The following is a 21,706-nucleotide window of genomic DNA, read 5'->3' as shown; positions in this document are numbered from 1 at the left end:
TATCAAGAAAGTCTCGTGCACCTTAGGGCAGAGAATGTCCGTGGAAACGTGCCTTCCCTTGCACTTTGAGTGGCTGCTGAGTGCGGTGGTTTTAACACAGCACAGGGCCTCCAAAGGGGACCTTCTGGGGTACACTCCTGAGGTTTTGAGTCATTTTAACAGCACAGTGATGTGATGTAATCATGAAGATGTGTGACTGTCAAAGATACTTGGAACCCTTTTATAAATGAGAACTGAATGGTTTAATTGCAAATCACTTGTCAGTACTCGTGAAGTTTTTGCTAGAATAAATGGGTGGGAGCATTTTCATTATATAGAGCTTGGTTAGTGTCTCCACCTGAATTTATGAATTCAGATGGCAGATGCGTTTTTAGTGTGCAGTGTATTGTAATCATACCACATCTGTTGTGGGAGAAGGTAAGGGATGGCTGTTCATGCCATATATCAGACACAAATATATGTATTTATTTTAAGGAGCAAGAAGAACTTCGTTCTGGAAGAGAGAGGAAATGGAAATACTTTTTAAAATTAGAAAACTTTAGTTTTTAAAGTTAGAAAATAACTTTTTAAAGTTAGCTTTAAAAATCAACATGTCTTGTAGGTCTGGCAAAAACACTTAAAATATCCTTCAAAGAATGCAACCAGTGTAAAGGTTCAAGGAGAAGGGTGAAGTTTGGGTCAAATGAAACAATGTGAGGAATTTAATTTTAGAAACTAATTTAATTTTTATTCAGAAGAGCTGGTGCATTAACTCTCTCCTCAGGGTAGCCACCTGGCATATTAGAAACTAGGAGAGCATCTGAGTACTAAGGAACAGCAAGGCTCTCCTTTAGTAGTGCAAGACCAGCGCGGTAAGTATAGTAAGTGTTTTGATAACTCATTTCAATTTGATGAAGCCCTTTATACTTCCTCCTTCTGTTTCTTATTCATAAAAGCCCTTGAGCTGTTTTAGGTAGTTTCTCTTGCTTGTTTTCCTGAGCCTTTGAACAGATCTTTATTTCCTTCTCATTTCTAGTTGGCCTTGCTAGCAGGCCTATTGGGTACTACATAGCAACTGTCACTAGTGTCCTTGATGTTCCTGTGTGTCCATCAAGGAACCTGGGAAGCAAGACAGTTATGGGCACCAGCTGGATATTTTTGTTTCTCTGGAAGCAAAGATTCATTTTATTTCACTCTGGTTTTAGGAAATTCCTTCCATTCTCTTTCTTACCCCATCTACTTCAAGATTCTTGCAGGCTTTTTTTTAAATTCTGTTGTGCTGATGTGCTGTTGTTATTACTACTTGGAGAAATGAGTAGCAAGCATATTAATTCTTGGCATTTTGGGGTCACTGTGTTGGCAGAAAGGATTGGTAGTATCCTTTTTGAACTGATTCCTTCTCTGCCTTGTGGGCATATTATTAGCAGTCTGGAGTAAGGGTAACCCACTGTAGAAATAATCTACAGATATGCTAATGCATGCATTAGACTGACTACTGGCTTTTCTACTGCCCTTGTTCACTTCTATTATTTCTCCAGCTCCTACCAGCCTGCAGAATTGGATTGCCTACCTCATGCATCTGCTTCCACCAACCCTTCTGTGCTTCTCAGTTTACTGGAAGCCTCTGTATTTTTTGAGTGTTGTTCTGCTACCACACAGTTACTGCTTCTCACAGAATCACAGAATATGCTGAGTTGGAAACCCACAAGGATCATCAAGTCCAACTCTTAACCTTGCATGGGTCCATCCCCAAGAGTCACACCAGGTACCCAAGAGTATCATCGAAACACTTCTTGAACTCTGGGGGGGTCACACCAAGGTTCCCAGAACTCAGAAGAAGATTTTTTCCTCTGTCTTCTAGCTCACTTCTAGGGGATGCCTATGAAAAATGAATCCACAAATCAAGGGGAAAAGCAATGATTTATGACTGGTGACCAGGAAACATTTTTTTCCCCCCTCAAGATCCCTTTATCTTGAGATCTCACCAAAAGTACAACATACTGTGCAATGTTTAAGTAAATCCACAGCAAATGTACAGAGGAGAAAAGTATAAGTGGAGATGTAAGGATGGGCTGAGGAAGAGTTGTGTGAAAGGAAGAACAGTCTTCCTTCGAACAGCCTCATGAAATGTACACCAAGTTAAAGCTCTAGGCTTGTTTTAACTTAAACCATAGTCAGGTAGGTGCTGCTGCAGTGAGCAGTGATTGGCCAGTGAGCTGTGATTTGGCCAGTGCATTCTGCGTGTCTCGGTTTCAGAAGGTGTTGGTTTCGATTACCTCAGTTTTATTGACATTATGTAAATATTGCACTGTAGATAAGGCTTTGGACAGCTGTAGGGATTGTTGAACTCTGAGAATTGTTGATGGCTCCAGAGGAACTTAGGATTTGCCCAAGCAATAATGCCATTCTCGATTGTGAATGAATGCATCCATCTAATGGCAACAATGAGATCCTGTGTGCACCAACTGAGCACTTGCTAATGCTGGGATCTGTCTGATCAGACTATTTTTTTAGGTTCCAAATGGTATTTGCAAAGAACAAAACATAAATTAATTCTGAGAGCCTCACGGAAGGTCTCTGTGACGAGTGTTTAGTTCATTTGAACAGATGCCCATGACATTTATGCACAACAGTGCTGACTGCTGTAATAGTTATATGAACAACTCCAACATTGTAAAGTAAAGGAGGACTCGGGAACAAAGCTTCTAGATCTGAAAACCCTCCTATTCTAAATGGTTTTTTGTGGTCACTTAACTAACTTTCTGTTTTTAGGACCTATCTCTTATTCATCCTTGAAAACTGACACTTGTAATAAAAGAATCACAAAATCAATGAGGTTGGAAAAGACTTCTGAGATCATTGAGTCCAACCTATGATACCATGTTAAATAATTAAAAGTCATAATTGCTTTAATAGATAAGAAAATATGTTTTATTGAATCACAATATCATTTTCCAAAATGGAAGATAAACTGAATCTATGGTTTGTACAGTATCAATTTATTTCCCCTTTTTTATTCTGCAGTCTTTGGAAGTTTACGATACGCTGCTAGTCTGAATTGGTCTGCAAGTTGCAGGTATGAAATATGGCATTTTGACCACATTTCCCAACTAATTGTGAAAATTTTAACAGAATCATGCATTTATTAACTTCTGGCTCCATTTTGAGCAATTGACCTGACTGTTTAGCTGATATGTCAGCATTTCCAAGTTATATACATGTGTTCCTAATTTATCAGTGATCTAAATAAGACATGAAAAATTATAACATTTCTAGTCATCATGATAGTGAAATATTGCAACTGCCTCTGGTAGGAGGATGAAGGAAAAGAAAATTACTTGAAAGGCCAAAGTGTTTTTTTTCTCACAATGTGCATGGACTTGCAGTATCCCATACCACCCCTGTGAGCTGGCCCATGGTTGGAACAACTATATAAGAATCATGAGATACTCATCCAAAAAGAGGCAGAATTTTAACAGGATCAGTTCTCTAGTCTGGTTGATGGCATTCTTGTGTTGATGTAAAAGAGGGAGTGTTTCAGGTATATGCATAAAAACTCCAAGGGCACTGAGTGGGTCAGGCAGTTCACATGGCAGCAGTCCTGGCTTGTGACATTTAAATGTACACGGCATTAGAGTTCAAAAGGCAGAACAAGTAGAAGGAATTGCTGTTTTGGCATTGTCTGATTTGGCAGGGACTAATAGCTTGGTTTTGAACATACATAGTTTCAGTGTAACCCTTCTCTCTACCTCTAATAAATGCTGTTTCACCAGTTCGTTTTTTGAGGAAGTCTTGCCATCCTTATCATTGATGGGGAAGGGGACTGCTTTTATCCTGCTTAGGGGTTACTTATTAACAAACGCAGAGATTGGAACTATTTCTTTAATTATTTTATCAGTAGGATTGGGGTCTGTCTAGAAGCAGAGCCCAGTGTCCACAAAGAAATGAGTTTTATGGAAAAAGCATGTCAGTTGGCCAGAACTCCAGAAAGTTATTTGGAAACACCCCATACTAAGAAGGACGTGAAGAGATCCACACAGCTGAGTCACAGGCTTTCCACACAGCCATCTTGTCTGTTCTCACAGTATTTATTTAGTGTGGCAGGATACACCCTCATCCCCTTCCAGTGTCTCAACCCTCCTCCCAGTGTCTGCATGATGGGGAAAATCACAAACCCTTTATTATATTCAATACTGTTAATTGGCTCAAAATTGAAGACTACCACCATATAAAAAAATCTAGTGTTATGACCAAAAATAATTTTATTATTCCATCATTACATTTTGAGGAGGGAGTTCAGTTTTTGCAAATAACTATTTGAGATTGAATTATTTAATTTCCAATTGGATTAATTAATTTATTTTTAAGTTTCATGAACAACATAGTCATAGTTATTACTCACATTTAGAAAAATACTTTTTCTTCTACTTAGCTGAAATTTATCAAACATTTAAACTCCAGATAAGTAGCAGTGTCATGATCTAGATACCGATTATGAAAATGCTTAGTCCATGTGTGTTTAGAAGCAAAATGAGTAGAGCTGTTAGGATTTGCAAGTTATTTGGTGCATGTGCACAGCAGCCACTTTCATCATTGAAGAGGTGAAAGACTGCTAGAGGATGGGAAGGACAGAAAACTGCTGTCTTGCAGCAGTGCCATGCAGGAACTTCACTGCAACCTCTAGATGAAACATTGTTCCTGTTCGGGCCCAGACTTCTTTTGGGGTGGCAGGAGGAAGTGATTCCACACAATACTATACCCCAACAACCCTACCCTGGTCTCCTGAGCACAGCGTGGCAGTACCAGAGCCCACTGCAAATGTGGAGCTATTGCTGCAAGGCATGGAATCAGGAAACCTTTTCCCCTCTTTTTGCCTAAAACCCCAGTGTCTTTCTGGGGTATGCGCAGTGTAGAAGCAGAAGTTCGATTAATCAGCCCCTAACGCAAGGAGAAAGCAGCTAATTCCTTCAGAAGGGGTGAAATAGTTTCTTCTGACAGTAGTGCTTACTCCAGTTCTGCTGGATTGCAACAATCCTAGGAACTTTTCACTCCTTTGGTGTCTAGGTGACTGCTTCATGAAGTGAGATACTTCACCCCAAGATGCAGGCATAACAACATTCAGGGAGAGCCTGTCCTTCACCAATCCACTTTTTTTGATGGCCAGTTGTTTCCAGTTCCCAGGTAGTGGTGTACTTGGCACAAGCCAGGGTCTCTTACGGAGGCTTCACGCCCCTGCTCATGCTGAGGTCCTGATTCAGTATCCACTGGAAGCCTGGGCTTGGCTTCTGCAGACACGGTTCCTCCTGGGACCTTCTTTCTCAGGGAATCATAGGATGGGTCAGGTTTGGAGACAACCACAGTGGGTCATCTGGTCCAACCTCCCTACTGAAGCAGGATCATCCCAGAGCACATGGCACAGGATCGTGTACAGGTAGTTCTTGAATATCTCCACTGAGGGAGACTCCACAACTTCTCTGGGCAATCTGTTCCAGTGAGGTGCTCACCTGCACAGTAAAGAAGTTCTTCCTTATATTCAGGTGGAACTCTCTGTGCACCAAGTTTCTGTCCATTGCTTCTTGTCCTATTGCTTGGCACTATTTCTGCTGCACTTAAGGCATCTAAGCTCACGATTCTGGCTTTTGCTGAGTGAGGAGCTGTTTTTGCCTTTTTCTTTCTCCTTCATAGCCAAATATTTCTGCAGCAGGGTGAGGCTGGACATCTCCTGCCAGTTTCCCTCACAGCTGGGGGAAGTTCTCTCAGGCTTGGTCATGAACTCACACCCACCAGCTTCCTTGCTAAATCCAAGTAAAGCCTTTTACACTACAGTTATTAATTATACCTTGGAACAATATGATCTTACCTCTGTATAGTCTTCTAGCAGTCAAGAAATGTCTTTTGCAAAACAGTATAAAAGGCTGAAGTGCAAGAGCAGCAGTACTTTCACTTGAATTCTGTAAAAATTCTGTGTGGTTGTTACAGCTATTCAGTGTATTCACTATCATTGCTGGGTTTAATGGCAAATTTTCAAGGAACATGGGTATGAGAATTAAGGAAGTCTAAATGTTTCACAAATGTTTGCTCAGTGAAAGGTATATTCCTAGGCTTGCAAAGGTAAATTCCCCATATTTAATTCAACATATCACTTGACAGTGACAGCTTCAACGTAAGCCTTATTACTGTGCATTTTCTGCAAAATGAAGCACAGTGCTTCTCTACCTATCTGCCAATCTGTGGTTCCAGGGATTTGAAACAAAGAAAATGTTGGATTTTATTCTCCCCACTGTGTTTAGGCTTGTCTAGGCTTTAGCAGAAAAGCTGGTTGATCTGGTTTTTCTAGGATGGAGTCATTACTGTATTATCTTTCCTGACCTGGTAAAAAATCACTTGTTTTTTTACAGCATGCACATTGTGGTCTACACATGAAAATAATTGAAATATGATTAAATTACATCTACTTATAAATTACATTTAAAATATGTAATTATATACTCAGTACTGTATACTCACGGGAGTATACAGTGAAATATTGTATGAAGATCTGAAGAATTTATGAAAAGTAAGTAGATGATTCAGGTAAAGACCTATTCCAAAGAGCTAAAACTCTTGGTGTCTGGCTTCTGACTCCTTGCTAAGAGAGGGCTCTTGTTCCTGCCAGCCTCCAGCACTGGGCAGAGCAGCAGAAAGCTGCCCCAGCAAGCTTGGACCTCTGGATAACTGCAGGCACAGGCTGACCCTGCTGGAGCAAACCAGCTTCCTTATGGCCTTATTGGGATTTATAAGTATCCTCTTGCGGAAGAGAGGTCAAGACAATTCATACCAGTGGAGCCGGGGGACAACATGTCCTGCTGTCTCTGCTCTGTAAGAGCCTGACACATTACTGCCCTATGATTGCAAAGATGAAAAATAAAACTCCAACCAGCATGAGTATGCTTTGTAGTATGATTCCTGCAGGCACTGAACTGGGGCCCTTGGTGCCTCAGGGCTCAGGTAGAAACTGCTGAGGGCTCAGGTAGAAACTGCTGAGGGTATGCAGCCTGCTCCATACCTAAAAGACATCAGGTGTCTAATTCAAATCCTGTTTCTGCTTTGCCATTGGATGTGGCAAAACATAGTTCTTCCTTGCTCTCAACCTTCTTGTCCCCAAAAGAAAATCTACAGAGAAAGAGAAGGAAGAGGAACAATCCTCTTTTTTACCCATTACCTTTGAGGACTGTGAAGATCTAGGATCAATGTGTAAAGGCGATTTCAGCTCAGATATCTCTTCATCCTAAGACAGAGCTCCAATCACCAAGTTAAAAGGTACTGTAATGTTTGAACATTTGGCATCCTGTTTATTAACAGTGACCTGGCAGGATGTGACCTAACACTACAAAATCTTGAAAAATGTGAAATAAAACCATGAAAGGTCAGACAGGACAAGTCTTTCTAAGAGTGCTTGGTTGTGGAGCTGTAAAATAATGTAAAAATTAGTTTTAACTAGTATGTATATACCTTTTTAAGCCTGTCTCTTTAGTTCCCAAAACACTACCACATACCACGCAATTGGAAAAAACACACATTTGTTGAAAACTAGACAGTAGTAATGGCATGTCTGTAGTTGAGTTAAGAAGAAGGTGTTGACAGTTGCCACCCAGGTTTATACTACCTTGCAAGTAATAAGCATCAGGTTTTCATTTATTGTTTGTACCTTGAGCCATTAGAATTTATATAAGTTGCATTTTAAAGGATTTTTACTTTCTTCTGGGAAATCCAGGATTTTTTTTATTTTAAACAAAAGCTGGATTCTGATGTAACTAAGTTCAGCATTAAAAATTCAAGAAAAGAACATTAAACATAAATTAACATTAATATAACATTAATATAAACATTAAAGATTAAATAGAACATTATACTCCTCATAATAAAGCCTCTTGGATGGTAATTATCAGCTCTTCAGGGCAAGGATTGCATAGTATCTTACTCAGTAGGTGCAGTGTTTTGGCTTGAGTTTTCTAGGTGCTATCAAAATATACATTTGGCTCATTTTTAAGGAAAAACCCAGCCAGAAGTGAAGAAATGAAGAGGTAGCCTGGAGGGATGCCAGTGTGTGCTCATGTCAACACTGAGCTGTTGTCACAAGAGTTCAGTGTGCGGAAGGCACCACGGATACACATCGCTGCCTGTAGCTTTCTCTTTTGTGTTTGCTGTTTCCCCACCCATGTGTAAGTATTCCTGTTACAGTAAAATGAGTCAGATAATACTATGCCATATCTGCCCTTCCACAGGATACAGGATCCCTTTCCCAATGAACAATGGCTAAAAGAAGGGAACTGAACATCTCTCGGTTCACCTAGTAAGCCTTTGCCCAAGGGCACCATCTGCATCTTCTGGTGATTTTTAGCAGTCAAATACAAAACAATATGAGCTGAAAGACTGACTGGTGGGAAAGAAGACCAGCCTGGCTGAACTCAAAAAAAAAAAAAAAAAAGAGTTTATGACCTTTGGAAGAGGGGCAGGCAACTCAAGAGAATCATAAAGGTTCCATGAGGATATGCACAGAGAAAATTAAAAGAACCAAAGTCTAACTGGAACTTAATTTGTCTACTGCGATAAAAGACAATAGAAAGTGTTTTTATAAATACATTCACACCAAAAAGTGATCTAAGGAGAATCTCCATCCTGTAGTGGATGTAGGGCCAAACGTAGTGACAAGGGATGAGAAAAAGACTGAGGTACTTAATGCCTTCTGTGCTTCCAAATGAAGCCCTCATAATCCAAGGGAAAATGGTCAGTAACCTACTACACCACTTAGACACTTAGACACACCACACCACTTAGACACAGGTCTAAGGAGCCAGATGGGGTCCAAACAAGGGTACTGAGGGAGCTGGTAGAACAGCTCACTGAACCACTTCCCATCATTTACCAGTAGTCCTGGCTAACTGGGGAGGTCCCTATGACCTGTGTATGATGGTAGTCAAAGAGAGGCTCCTCTTTTGGACAAGAGACCTGAGGGCTGTCCTCTGCAGTTTCGGCATTTTGATTGCTTCCAGAAAAGTTAGTGGGACTGTACTAAATAATTAAACTTCTTCCATCAGCACAGGTATGCTTGCTGTTTTTCCTTTCACCCTGACTAGGAAGGGACTTTGAGATATATGCAGAGCATTAAGCTGAGCTCTGATCTGTGCATTTAGATAGGAGGAGAGTCTATCTGTGGTGCCAATTGAGTAACCTAAAAAAGCTGCACTTCAGCACATGGTTAAAAGCAGGGCAGACTTTCAGCAGGTGAAAGACTGCAGTCCTGCCCAAGACTGGGGCAAAGAAGGGAAAAACCTTTGAATGCAATAGTGAAAGCTATTGAAAAGGTGGAAATCTCATGGCTATTAATGATTGCTACAGCCTCGATTTAGATAAAAAGATAATTTTTTTTTAATGAACTGCTCAAGGGTGTTTCTATACTATCAACTTTTTCCAGCCCTGTTTATCTGTGGAGTCATAACACAGTGACAAGAAGCACAGCAAGAATAACATGTGGAAGGAAGTAATCTGCAAAACAGGTTAGTGTTTGGCTGGTTATGAAGTCATGCTTCCTACGTGGCACTGAATTTTACAGTAGCTATTACAGAGTGAGTGTCACTGACACAGTTGGCAATTCATTCTGCTGAATCTCACAGAAATTGTATGGTGTAGCAATTTGCCCTTAATTAAGGAAACACTTACACTTGATAGAACTGGCTACTACACCCTACACACAAGCCCATGATACCAAAACCAAGATATGTGCAAAATGTGTTGGTGGTGACTCCAACAGAAACCTCAGGAACAAAGCCTAGAAAACTTTTCTGGATAGAACTCTGACTACACAACAGAAGGACCTATAAACAGAGAGCCCTGCTGTTGTCTATCTAATACGTTCGATCTTTGTGCAATGAAGATTTTTAGTGCAATGAACAGAATTGCCACAGTAAACACCCAACTTCATCATTTGTACCTGTGGCCAAGTTGTTGAGAGAAGACTCTCAGCTAGGCACAAAACGTAGAACACAGTGATTATGTGGATGATTATGATTAGATTTATTGCTAATGCAATAATATTGCCAGTGAAGTACCTAAATAACACTCTGTCATTTATTGCAATAGATTATAGTATAATCAGGTCATTGTCACTTCTGTTAAGTCAAAAGCTTCAGTGAGACTCCTTTGCTTTCTAAATTTCTCTCAGAAGTCTAGGTTCAGCTAGGGTGACTTACTCTCAGATTGGTCAATAGTTGATGTCTAAAGGGCTATAATACATGGAGGATGGCCCAGAAATGTACAGGTTTAGTACCTTTGGTCTTGGAGAATTCACAATTACAAAGCAACAAAGCGCCTATGTAGCTACTTAAGGATTTTATGTCTGTATAGTAGTGCTTTTTACTTGCTCTCCAAAAGTGAGTGTTCCCTACAGGCGTTCCTGCCAGAGGATGGATCCACCCAGAAGCTACCTGCAACATTGGGAGACCAGTTTGCCCAGCTGACCCAGTCTTCATCAGCACTTTACACCCCTATGCAGGCTGATGAGCATCAAAGTCAATTGAAAACATCTCTGCTACCCCATCTCTGGAACTCATTATGCAAGCATCCAGTTCTTTCCGCAATATGTGTTCTTATCTTAGGACAAACAATATTGGCCATCAGAGGAAAAGTGTGTGTGGGGGAGGACACGTGTGAAGACCTGAACGTCTTTCTTCACCATCACAGTACCCTTCTAGATGAACTGCTTGCAACACTCAATAGGGTTTTAGAATAAGCAGCAGAGGTACTATATGTGAAAACCAAGGCTGCCCTGGTCATAGTAAAATGAAGCTTCTTACTATGCTTCAGTCAAAACATATTACAATTGTATTCTTGTCCAATACAACAAGTGAGAGTAAAAAACACTCCAGCCTCTTACAGAAAGGACAGCAATGCTATTTGTCCCTACTTTTGTCCCAAAACATTTGTTCAATGACTTTGAGGATCTACCACCACTTGCAAGGACCCTCACACATGGTACTGCAATTGAGGAGAGTTCACAGATCATGTGAGAACTTGGTCCTAATAACACTGAGCTCGTTGGTTCAATTCCTGTATGGGCCATTCACTTAAGAGTTGTACTCAATGATCCTTGTGGGTCCCTTCCAACTTAGAATACTCTATGAATTTTGCTTATAGAATGAGCTTCAGATGTTTTTCTATGTGAAATTTGTTCGCACTGAATTATATTGAAAGATCATCCTTGAAAATTTCTTGCTTTTGTTGCATGCAGTCTCATTGCTGCAGGCTGTAACTTGTGGTTTGCTAGAGAAGCCCTGGTTTTAGTCTGTGGGGCTGGCTGTTGTTACCAGTGTCATTATGAAAAGTGGTTGACTCTGGTTTTATGGCTCAGAAAACATCTGCTTTCTGTACATGAGAAAGAAAAACAGGAAATGCCTGCTTGATAGTGCTGCTGTCACAGTGACAGCAACGGATTAAAATAAATCTCTGATAAATGACTAACACATAAACATATACATGCATTGCAGTGGGTTGTCAGGTGGGTTCCCAGCTTGCATACACTTCAGAGTGGCTGTACCTTGTGCATTAGCAGCATTTTGTATGATTCCTCTGGAATCCCACGTGCCTGCAAGTCCCAGGCCAGTGGAGAGGCTGTTCCAGTTTACTAACTCAAGGATAATGCCAATCCCAGCTCTATGGTCCCACTCTCCTTCCCTGTTAGAAGCAGGGAAGGGCCTTCCTCATAGGGCCTTCCTCCCTCCTCCTACTCCTCCCCTGTTAGAAGCAGAATAAATCTGGGCTGTTTGTACGTTGCTCATGTAGGAGGGGGAAGTGATGAAGGAAAGCTGGAGGCAGCTGAGGCAGCTAATTGCTTTTCTTTGGCACCATGACCAAGAAAGGTTATTCTTCAGTCAACGTAAACTCCTAAATTAGCCTATCCAAGGTCACTCAAATAGGCAAACCTACAAAATCTTAGGCAGGAGAAGACCACTTGCTGCCTCATTAAGCTAAATCTTGTTCTCTCTCACCACAGGTGGCTAAATCTCAAGAGCTGTGCCTGGTTTGTGGCACAGGCAAGGCTGGCACCTGCCTATTAACAGGGGCAGGAAAAGTCCTTGCCTTGCATATGGTAGAGGAGGCCCAGGGTCTCACTCTCAGGCATGGCTGTCCCTGTGCTTGAGGTCAGAGAATGGGCAGGCTCCTGAGCCCCAGAAAAACATGAGGCACAACCTTGTTTGCTGCACACCCTAGAGCTTGTACGCAGCAGCATGTGAGCCCAGGCTCTAGTAGAAAGCTTCGGCCTTGGTGATGGAGGAAGATGGAGGCTGCCTTCATCCTGCCTGCCTCTCCTACTCCTCCTCAGTTTGGGTGTGCAACTGTGCTCATGAGACTTGGTGGGTAGGTGATTGAAGGGCCATGAGGGCCAGGACAGCCAAGCCACAGAGGCACCTGCTACCACCCCAGCTGTCCCCAGGGTCCTGGGGGTTGCTTGTCCCCAGCCTGAGCTTGGGGAGGTGCTGGGCTGGGTACATGAAGTACTCAGTGTAGCTACAATTTGTCTGCTTGCTCTGCTGAGTAACATCTCACAGTTTTACAAGAATGGATTGGCCTTTCTTTAATGGTTTTGAAAATCATGACGATTAGAGAAAATCTAAAATCCTATTTAGATTCCAGTATCACCATCCAGCTGCTACAGGCACCTTACTCCCTTGAGCACCTGGCTAAGCATGCAAAAGTTTAAAAGAAGATAGTGTTAATATATTTTCATCTACCACCACCACCTGCGTCTCCTAGAATGCTTCCATCAACGCTGTCTCCACACAATCCTAAACATCCACTGGTCAGATTATGTGACTAATACATCTGTTCTAGAACAAGCAGCAGTCACAAGTACTGAGGCCATGTTACTGAGAACACAGCTGTGCTGGGCAGGGCACATCTCCAGGATGAAGGACCACTGCCTCCCTAAGATCTTGCTTTATGGTGAACTTGCCACCGGCTGCCGCAAGAGAGGAGCCCCAAAGAGAAGATACAAGGACTCCCTGAAACAACATCTCAGACTTGGCCATATTGATCAACATAACTGGTCTACTCTGGCCTCCAACCAGGAGGTCTGGAGACACACCATCTATAACGCTGCTGATGCCTTTGAGAAAGCACGCAGGATCACTCTCGAGGAGAAAAGACAACGCAGAAAGAATTGTGCCTTGCAGAATATACCACCTAAGGAGTCTTTCTGTTGTGCCTTTTGCAACTGGACATGCCTGTCTCATATTGGCCTTTTTAGCCACCAATGCGCTTGCGACAAACGTGGGTAGAGCCCTCCCCAAATCTTTGTTCGCAAAGCCTAGCCATGATGATGATGATAAAATATTTGCAGAGTTTCCCATATATTCAAAAGAGAACTGTAACCCTCATCTTCTGGGCAATGCTTTTACAGACCTTAGTTTACCCGCAGTGCAAAAAAAAGAGCACTGAAAGGAGAAGTGGTTTCTTCTTGAAGCTGTTCTTTGCTCAGTATGATTTTTATGTGCTAGCCTGGAAAGGGGGGTAAGGAAGTTAAAAACTAAAACATCTTGTTTCATTAGAGTACAAACAGGAGATACTGTGATTAAGCAAAGATAAAATATTTTGCTGAAAATAGCAGTAACTCTTGATGACTGATTTTCAAGTTAAGAAATATTTTCACTGCTTTCATAGAACATCAGTGCACTAGTGATCTCAGTTTAGAAAATAAAATAAGAACATACAAACCTGGAAAGCTATCCAGAATGGTTTGAAGTACACAAAATACTGTCTTTTTTTTCTGCACCACAATGTATCAGTTGGCCAAACGAAAGATAATATACTTTTAGAAAAGCATGTCTCTTAAGCAGTTTTAACATTTGAAATGTAATTTTGAAAGAATTTTCAGTAATAAAACTCAGTATCTTTGATGTAGAGATATAAAAGGGTTAGAAATACTTTAATGAAAAATGTCCATATAGCTCAGCAAATTTACATATATGTTTCATCTAGTGAGGGAAATGCATTAAGTCCCTCCTTACAAAATTTTTTACTAAAGATAATATTCAAATAACAGGAAAAAAATGTTAAAGCAAAGTAAGAGATATAAGCTGAATTTTAGAGCTGCTGTAAATATAATTTTCAGTGATGGGAGTACTATTCTGTAGTATATTCTATTCTTACACCTCCTCTTAGCTTGTGTTTGAATGACAAAATCAGAAATCTTCAGCATATATTTCATTTCCTTGGTGATTAAAGCTGTGATAAATAACTAGATATGTTATATTCTTTGCTGAGTAGGATTGCTTATGCCTTTTAGAGTCAGAAAAAGTGGAGATAAAAAAAATCTGTGAAAATAAATTGAAAGAAATCCTACAAATGGCACTGATATACAGGTTTATTCCTTTTGTGACCTATGGGAAAAGCATTCAAGAAAAACATTCTTGGAAGTATTCTGAAAGAGGGAGACTTATAAACACTTGAACAGGCAGATAAAACAATGTAGAAGTTTGGGTCACAGAATTTTCTCTCTCCTTCTCTCTGTTCTTCCCCATCTGGGACTGAGTTCTCAGTACATCATGCTTTAGGCATAGCATTCATGCTATGCAATTATTCCAGTTACTCTAGTTGACCCATTTTTTGAGCTTAATAAATTTCTTGCATTCTGTGGTTCCTACAAAACATGTCATGTGTGAGTGGTATCACTTTACTAATCCACAGGTTTGCTGCAGGCAAGAAGACATCTTCTTCTATTTGGCTTTGCAATAATATTGATGAGTAATGAAAGACTGGAATAGGCAGTAAAAATTGCTTATTTTAAAAGAGAAAAAAATAAGAGGGAAATCACAGGAGTGACCATATCAGAAAAGAAACATTTAAAGCTCTGAGTTAAGTTGTAATGAGTAAGGACTAAATTAGGTGGCAGCAAACCCTGTATGATTTGAAAGTAGGCCTCCAAGGTATCTTCCTATGTAAATGATGATGGGAAATGTGAGGGATATTGTCTCAGACAAAAAACACCCAGTGTGGAGGGAGGTTTCAGTAAACAGGATATTATAGTAAGAGGTGGCAGTGACAAAACGCACCCTTCCAGAGCTGGATGCCTGTTTCCAGTTAAGTGCTATTCTGCAGGAAAGGAAGTGTTCAGCAGTATCATTTCCCATCAGTGATACCACTGGCTTCTGTACCACCATATCTCCTAGCAGGTACACAGGGTCCAAAGGCTCCACACCCTCTGGAGTATAAGCTGAGTACACGGACTTTGGTGCCTGAAACAGGCATTTGAAAGGTTTGTACTTAGTAACCTAACCTGCTTCCTGTGCTGCTGCTGATGAATTCTCTTTCCATTTTGTATGCCAAAAAATTGAATGATTTAAACATATATCTGAAGAAAAAGAAAGAGCACTATAAGGAGCCAATAGTGCTAAAATATTTAGAGATAATCTGTTTCTGAAAGTCTATTCACTTATTTTCCTTTTCTGTGTTCCCTTCTGAGGGTAGCAGCAGCAAGGGAAGCCTGTGATCTCTAGCTGAGTTGAAGGGAGAGACATGGTGAGCCAGTGCGAGCAGGCTGTCAGCCCCACTGGAGAGTGAGCTGGGAGCCCTGTGCCCACGCCCTGTGGCACCACCTTCACTGTTGCCTGGGCACATGTGCCTCATCCATGAGCATGAGAAAGCATACATGAGAACTTCCCTAGGATTGCTGCCTCTAGTACATAACAGCGTGGCACAAAAAAATACTGGAGATCAAGTTGCTAACACAAAACCCAAATAAACGATCAAAGACAAGGACAAGTGTCTTTCCCAGGTCTACTATGGAATGAAGAAGAATTTGACTCAATGTAATTAATTTTTATTTTGTTTTTTATTTTAGGCTGACTTTATCAGCTCTGACCTTGATAGAGTCACATTGTTGTATGCAATGCATTTGAGTTAATGACATGTTTTAATGTCAGCCCCTGCTTTTTAGTACAGAGGCTTGTTTCTGGCTACAGGCACTGCTACTGTAAGGCTGGTAGTACAAACATAAGAAAAATTATTTCCCAAAACTTTGCTGGCCCTTTTTACAGGTTCTACTTAAAATAAAGTCACCTATTTTTCCAATGAAATTCCAATACTTTTTCACCTTTCCAAATCTACATAATTGTTTGAGGGCTAATCAGTATTTTACAGTTCAGCATGACACTCAGATCTGGTTCCTAATGGTCTTCTCCCCAACAAGTCAAATTAAAACAGTCATATCTAGTCATTTTAATGCTCTCTAGCGTTAAGTTGGATTATGGCCTGTTATTTCTTCACCTTCCCCAGCTGTATTAGCAATCACTAAACTATTTCTATAGCACTTGCAAAATGCAAAATATAATGAAAAAGCACTTAATGTGCCTCATTAATTTTAAACAAGTAAGAGGTTACAATAATTTTTTTTAAATTTGCTCTGCGTCTTTCAAGATCAAACTGTGATCAGATCAAAAAAGATGAAAATGATCCAAAAAAAAAAAAAAAGGCCTTATCAAGGAATTTACTTCATTATTGCTCCCAGCACATCAGGTCCTTCTCTTTTCTCCCAGGTCTTAGAGACCTCCAGTATGAAGCTGTCTGGCTTGTAGTCTTTTTAAATTTCTGGATCCCATCTAAAGTAGGGAGAGATCCAATGACCTGATGCAGTTTACCTGGTGCAAAACATTGTGAACACACTTTGCAGCCATGCTCACATTTCCAGCTGAGATTCATCTAAATAGGGAAGTAGAGCCAGCAGACCATACTTTGCCTGCAGTCAGGCTGCGGGATGCAGGTTGTAAGGCAGACGCACACTCAGCATTAACTGATGAAATCCGTCTAGTGATAAAGTACTAATCCCTGCAAAATCCTTGGCATGCTAAATTAAGTAAACCTTCCCAGATGAAATAAGTTATACCACTGACAGCTGCTATATGAGGTGTTTTGCCAACAGAAATGATGCTGATTACAAATCTTGCCTAGCCAATACTGCCACAACATGCAGTTGGCATAACTGGAACATTATTAGCAAACCTCCTTATGCATGTTTAGTGCCTGACACCTCCTTGTCATCAAATGTTATCTAGCACAAGACTGCTAGCTTGCTTCATACAGAAAATTATGCACCTTAACTCCAACATGATGGGGAAAAAAGACTGAGGAGCAGAAGGTATGGGTGAAACAGTATATACACCAACAATTTTCATTTCTTTTGGTCAGATGTTAACTCCTTCCCCATGAAACAAACTGTTAATTTTCTTTCCCAGCTAGCAGTACACGAGTGCATTAAGCATGAAGATATGGTTTTGTTTTCCTGTTAGTTTAAGCATGTCAGTCTAATTTGCAGTACCTTTCTGGTTCAGTTTCCACAAAAGGCCACCACATTGTGCTTTGCGCATGACCACGCTCAGCAGCTTATAGAATCAATTCACAGAATGGTTTGGGTTGGAAGGGACCTTAAAGACCACCTCCATGGGCAGAGACACCTTCTACTAGACCAGGTTGCTCCAAGTCCCTCCAACCTTGGCTTGAACATTTCCAGGGATGAAGCATCCACAACTTTTCCAGGCAATTTGTTCCAGTTCCTCACTAACCACACAGTCGGTTTCTTTCTAAATCTAATCTAAATCTACTGTCTTTCAGTTTAAAGCCATTACCCCATTTTCTATCACTGCAGATCCTGCTAAGAAGTCTCTGTTTTTCTTATCAACTCCCTTTAGATACTGAAAGGCTGCAATGTCACCTCAGAGCCTTCTCCAGGCTGAACAACCTCAACTCTTCTAGCCTGTCCTCATAGGAGAGGTGCTCCAGCTCTCTGATCATCTTCATGGCCTTCCTCTGAACCTGGACTAAAAAGCAGCCCCTCAGTCTGTAACTACAGGAAGCACAGAGGTAATTTTTTTCTGCCAGCAAGAAGTGGATCTTCATAGTTTCAAGATGCATTTGGATTTTGCTGAAAAGCAAGCCTACCTCTGATATTAAACAAAATGAGAATGTAACTGTGTATACCTCATTTGTGGGGCTTTAGGCTTACAAACTGCATATATATATATTTTTAGCACTCATGTACTTAAAAAGTGGCAAAAACTTGAGAACAAAAATCTAAAGAAACTCTGGTAACACAATACTTAATTATGCTTAAATCCATTAAGGAATAGACACAAACCAACAAGAGATCATGGTCAGAAAGAAGCGTCTCACTGTCACACTGAATGCAGAAGGATTAGGTTTATTACTTATGCTGCCTTGAAGACATCTTTTTTCCACTGCTGTACTTCTTGGCAGATTTCTATGGCAAATCCTATATTAAGCAAATTCCTACTTAATTTGATTTCTGCTTTCATATACAGTCCTAATACCTACATGCTCCTTTCTAAGAGTGAATTCCTGTTACTAGGCTTTAGTGTTTCTTGTAGTAAAAGACCTACACAGAATCAAGTTAGCTATTGGTTAGCTATACAGCAATTTCAGTAGACATGGACACAGTGTAAAGTATGAAAAACATCCAGGCTGGCAAGGATAAAGGATATTTCCAAGTCCTAAACATGTGCCTGAAGATTAACCACATGCACAGAAGCATGTTTACAAGGTGATGAACACAGCTTTTTCACTGTATTTCTGAAGAGACTTTGATTTATTGAGAAATGTCACAATTTTTTTGTGAAATTAATTGTCAAAAATACCACATTCCTAGCCAAGATGCCTAGCATACACTAATGGTAGTGTCCTAGTCAGAACAGCTGGGACCATTCATCACTGTATGGGTGTAACCCAAAACTGTGTATTCTATAGCCTTCCGTGCCATTTCCCAGAAACTGTTGTCAATAGACCATTTACACCATCTGCCCAGAGCAGGCCTGACTCCTCAGGCTATAAACTGGGTGTTAAGAGGCCTGTGAGATAGGAGGATGCTCCTGTCCTCACACCCATTATGGAACCCCCCCCCCCCCCGCCCTGAGGGAGGTACTGGGCATTCCTGCCTGAACTGGAGGATATATAATCTTGGAGTCTTGGGACTTTTTTAACCATTCCTGGGATCCAGAGGAACACTGCAGACCACTACTCTCAACCGGACTGCAACCATCACTTTTCAACCAGACTGCAACCACCACTCTTGACCAGACTGCAACAGCACTCTCACCAACAGGTTTTCCCTCTCCTTTTTCCTTTGGACTCAGAGGGCCCAACGAACACCACTGTGTTCATGCCCCAGGGTGCTGGGTTATACATTCGGGTTTTGTGGGTTAAAACCAATTGTTTGTATAATCGTACTTATTGTATTATTTTATTAAATTGGTATTCTGACTTATAATCTCTCTTTTGAGTTGAGTTCATTTCCCCTGCCGGTTTACCTTTAAACCAGCACAGGCAGGAACACCAAAAGCTAGTTACAGCTGCTGAGAATTATCTCCCTTGACACACATTGCACAACCAGCAATAGCTGGATTTTGGTTTTGCTCACATTCCAAAAACCATACAGACTATTTTGAAGCAGAATATATAAAAATGTAAAATAAACAGTTTCATGTCTGAGGTTCAAAATAATGCTAAGAAAATTCCGGAAGTAATCCCAAATAGAGGGGAAAAAAAGTCTGGAAAGATATTTTCACTTCTTTTTCAGGAACTACTGGATGGATGGAGTGATTATATATGTAAGAATTTATTCAGCCTGATAGATACAGTTCAAAATACTAAAATGGAATTTCATAAAACCTCTAAATAAACTGAATTAACAATGCAAAGGATTTGTCTAAAAAAATGTTTATTTGAAAAACACTCAACAATTATCCCCTTTACGTGAACCTGTTTACATACACTATATGTATACACACACACAGACAGAGTTTTAATTTGAATTGTGCATTACTATAATGAATACAGAACTATGTATCACAGAACACCTTGGTCTAAGGTTTTGCATTTCTTGGATATAATACAAGTCTTTTTTTTGTATGAAACTGTGTAAAAATTAAACACGTATAAGACACATTATATCAATGCATTGCTAGTAATTTCCTGTAAACACTGTTATTTACATTAGTAGACAATGTAGCCCTTCTACTAGTGGTAGACATCAACTGGCCACTGCTGTTACTACTGTTAGGATCAAAAGTCTTTTTACAATTGAAGAGACTGAAAAATTGCCTCTGATACTGAGAAGAAGCATAGTAGTAAATAAAGGGGTCAATGCAACAGCTAACACTGCTGATACAAACACTGAGTAGATAGGCAAAGTAGAGATACTCTAAGCTGTTGTCATAAGAAAAATGGATATAATGAATTAATAGGAGGACATTTGTTGGTCCAAAGCAAATAACAAAAACAGAAAAAACCGCAACACACAAGAGCAAGGCCCGTGTCTTCTTATTTTGCTTTGCAACAATGGTAGAAGAACTAAGACATCGAATGATACACACATAACAAACAGTAGAAATTATAAATGGCACTATGAAAAACACAGAAGAGAAGATGGAGAAGAAGTGGAGGTAATAGCCATGAAGTTCAGATTCTCGTAGCACATCGTGGCAAGTAGTTATATTTAACCTGGGTATTTCCATTGTTTGCTCTCTGATGAGGAAAGGTATAACCCCACTTATTGCTACAAGCCATATGATGAAACAAATCAGCGAGGCACGTGTTACCGTGCGCCAACCAAGAGACTGCATGGGATACACTACTGCTAAGAAGCGATCGAAGCTTATGCTCGTCATAAGCATTACTGAGCAGTACATGTTACAATAGAAGGCAGCAGTGACAAAACGGCACATCTGAGGTCCAAAAACCCAGTCATTTCCAGAAAAGTGATAAGCAATCTTAAAAGGAAGCACGCTTACAAACAGGACATCTGCCAGGGCCAAATTCAGCATGTATATTACAGCTGGCTTCTCAATTTTCATTTTTTTCAGAAACACGAGTATTGCTGTGATGTTCAGAGGCAGACTCAGCACAAGCACGAAGGTGTAAACTGAAGGTACAAAACCTGTCAGCCATGGACTAGTGAGGTATCTATATGTTTGAACTGACACCATTCGTTGTTCACGTGGGAATAATCCAGTCTGATTGGTGGCTCCTGATCCAACTTCCAAGTAATTTTCAGTATCACCTTCAATAGGTATAAGGTCATCATGGTGACCAACAGAAGAAAAGAGTGCAAAACTTCTGACGCGTGGCATGCTGCTGTTATTTGGAAAGGCTGAAAAAATAAGACAGTGTTAAGATTAATGAGCAAATATTTAAATGGTATGGGGAAGTGAAAACACCTTTCAGAAAGGAAAGCTAAGATTACATTAGCAACACAAAATAATAAGGTTAATTTCTGATTCAAAGCACAGGCTGCCCACAGAGCAGCCTTTTTATTTTAGCTCCTGCTACAAATTTGGGTAAGATGTCCTCCTTTGCCTCCTATCTCTTGGCTTGGAAGCGGCTATTAGTAGTGATCCTAGCTGTGCTTAAGGACCCAATCTAATCTTTCCTTTCTTTGACACAAACACAACAGTAAATTTGCCACCCTTTAACTGATTTTGCCAGACCCTTCACACATTTTTTAAGAAATGAGATGCTGAGATAAATACTAGTATTCATACACAAATTCCTGTTTTAAGTACTCATCACCAAAATAACAAAAAAGAAAAGTGCCAGTGAAGCATCATGTTATTATTTCTGCGCTCTGGAGATATCTTACACAACCCGAAGGCCCCCATCAAGACAGATGGAGAAGTCTACATGCAGT

At 40.4% G+C, this 21,706-nt stretch overlaps 1 protein-coding gene across 3 annotated transcripts in view; it reads right to left on the bottom strand.

Annotated features, from left to right (window-relative positions):
• LOC127471370 (proteinase-activated receptor 2-like) overlaps window positions 1-21,706 on the bottom strand; it is a 41,290-nt gene that overhangs the window by 10,345 nt on the left and 9,239 nt on the right. For 2 of the 3 annotated variants that reach the window (XM_051788201.1, XM_051788200.1), the window contains exon 2: window positions 19,576-21,169. The exons of the other annotated variant lie outside the window; for it this stretch is intronic. In XM_051788201.1, coding sequence (XP_051644161.1) covers window positions 19,971-21,149 — 1,179 coding nt within the window. In that variant the 5' untranslated portion in view covers window positions 21,150-21,169 and the 3' untranslated portion in view covers window positions 19,576-19,970. Of the gene's footprint in view, window positions 1-19,575; window positions 21,170-21,706 lie in introns of those variants that run through there. 3 annotated transcript variants of the gene reach the window in all.

The sequence above is a fragment of the Manacus candei genome, unplaced genomic scaffold, assembly GCF_025592945.1.
Source record: "Manacus candei isolate 608988 ecotype Guabito, Panama unplaced genomic scaffold, ASM2559294v1 h1tg000024l, whole genome shotgun sequence".
NCBI lineage: Eukaryota > Metazoa > Chordata > Aves > Passeriformes > Pipridae > Manacus > Manacus candei.
This window is presented reverse-complemented; position numbering and strand designations above follow the sequence as displayed.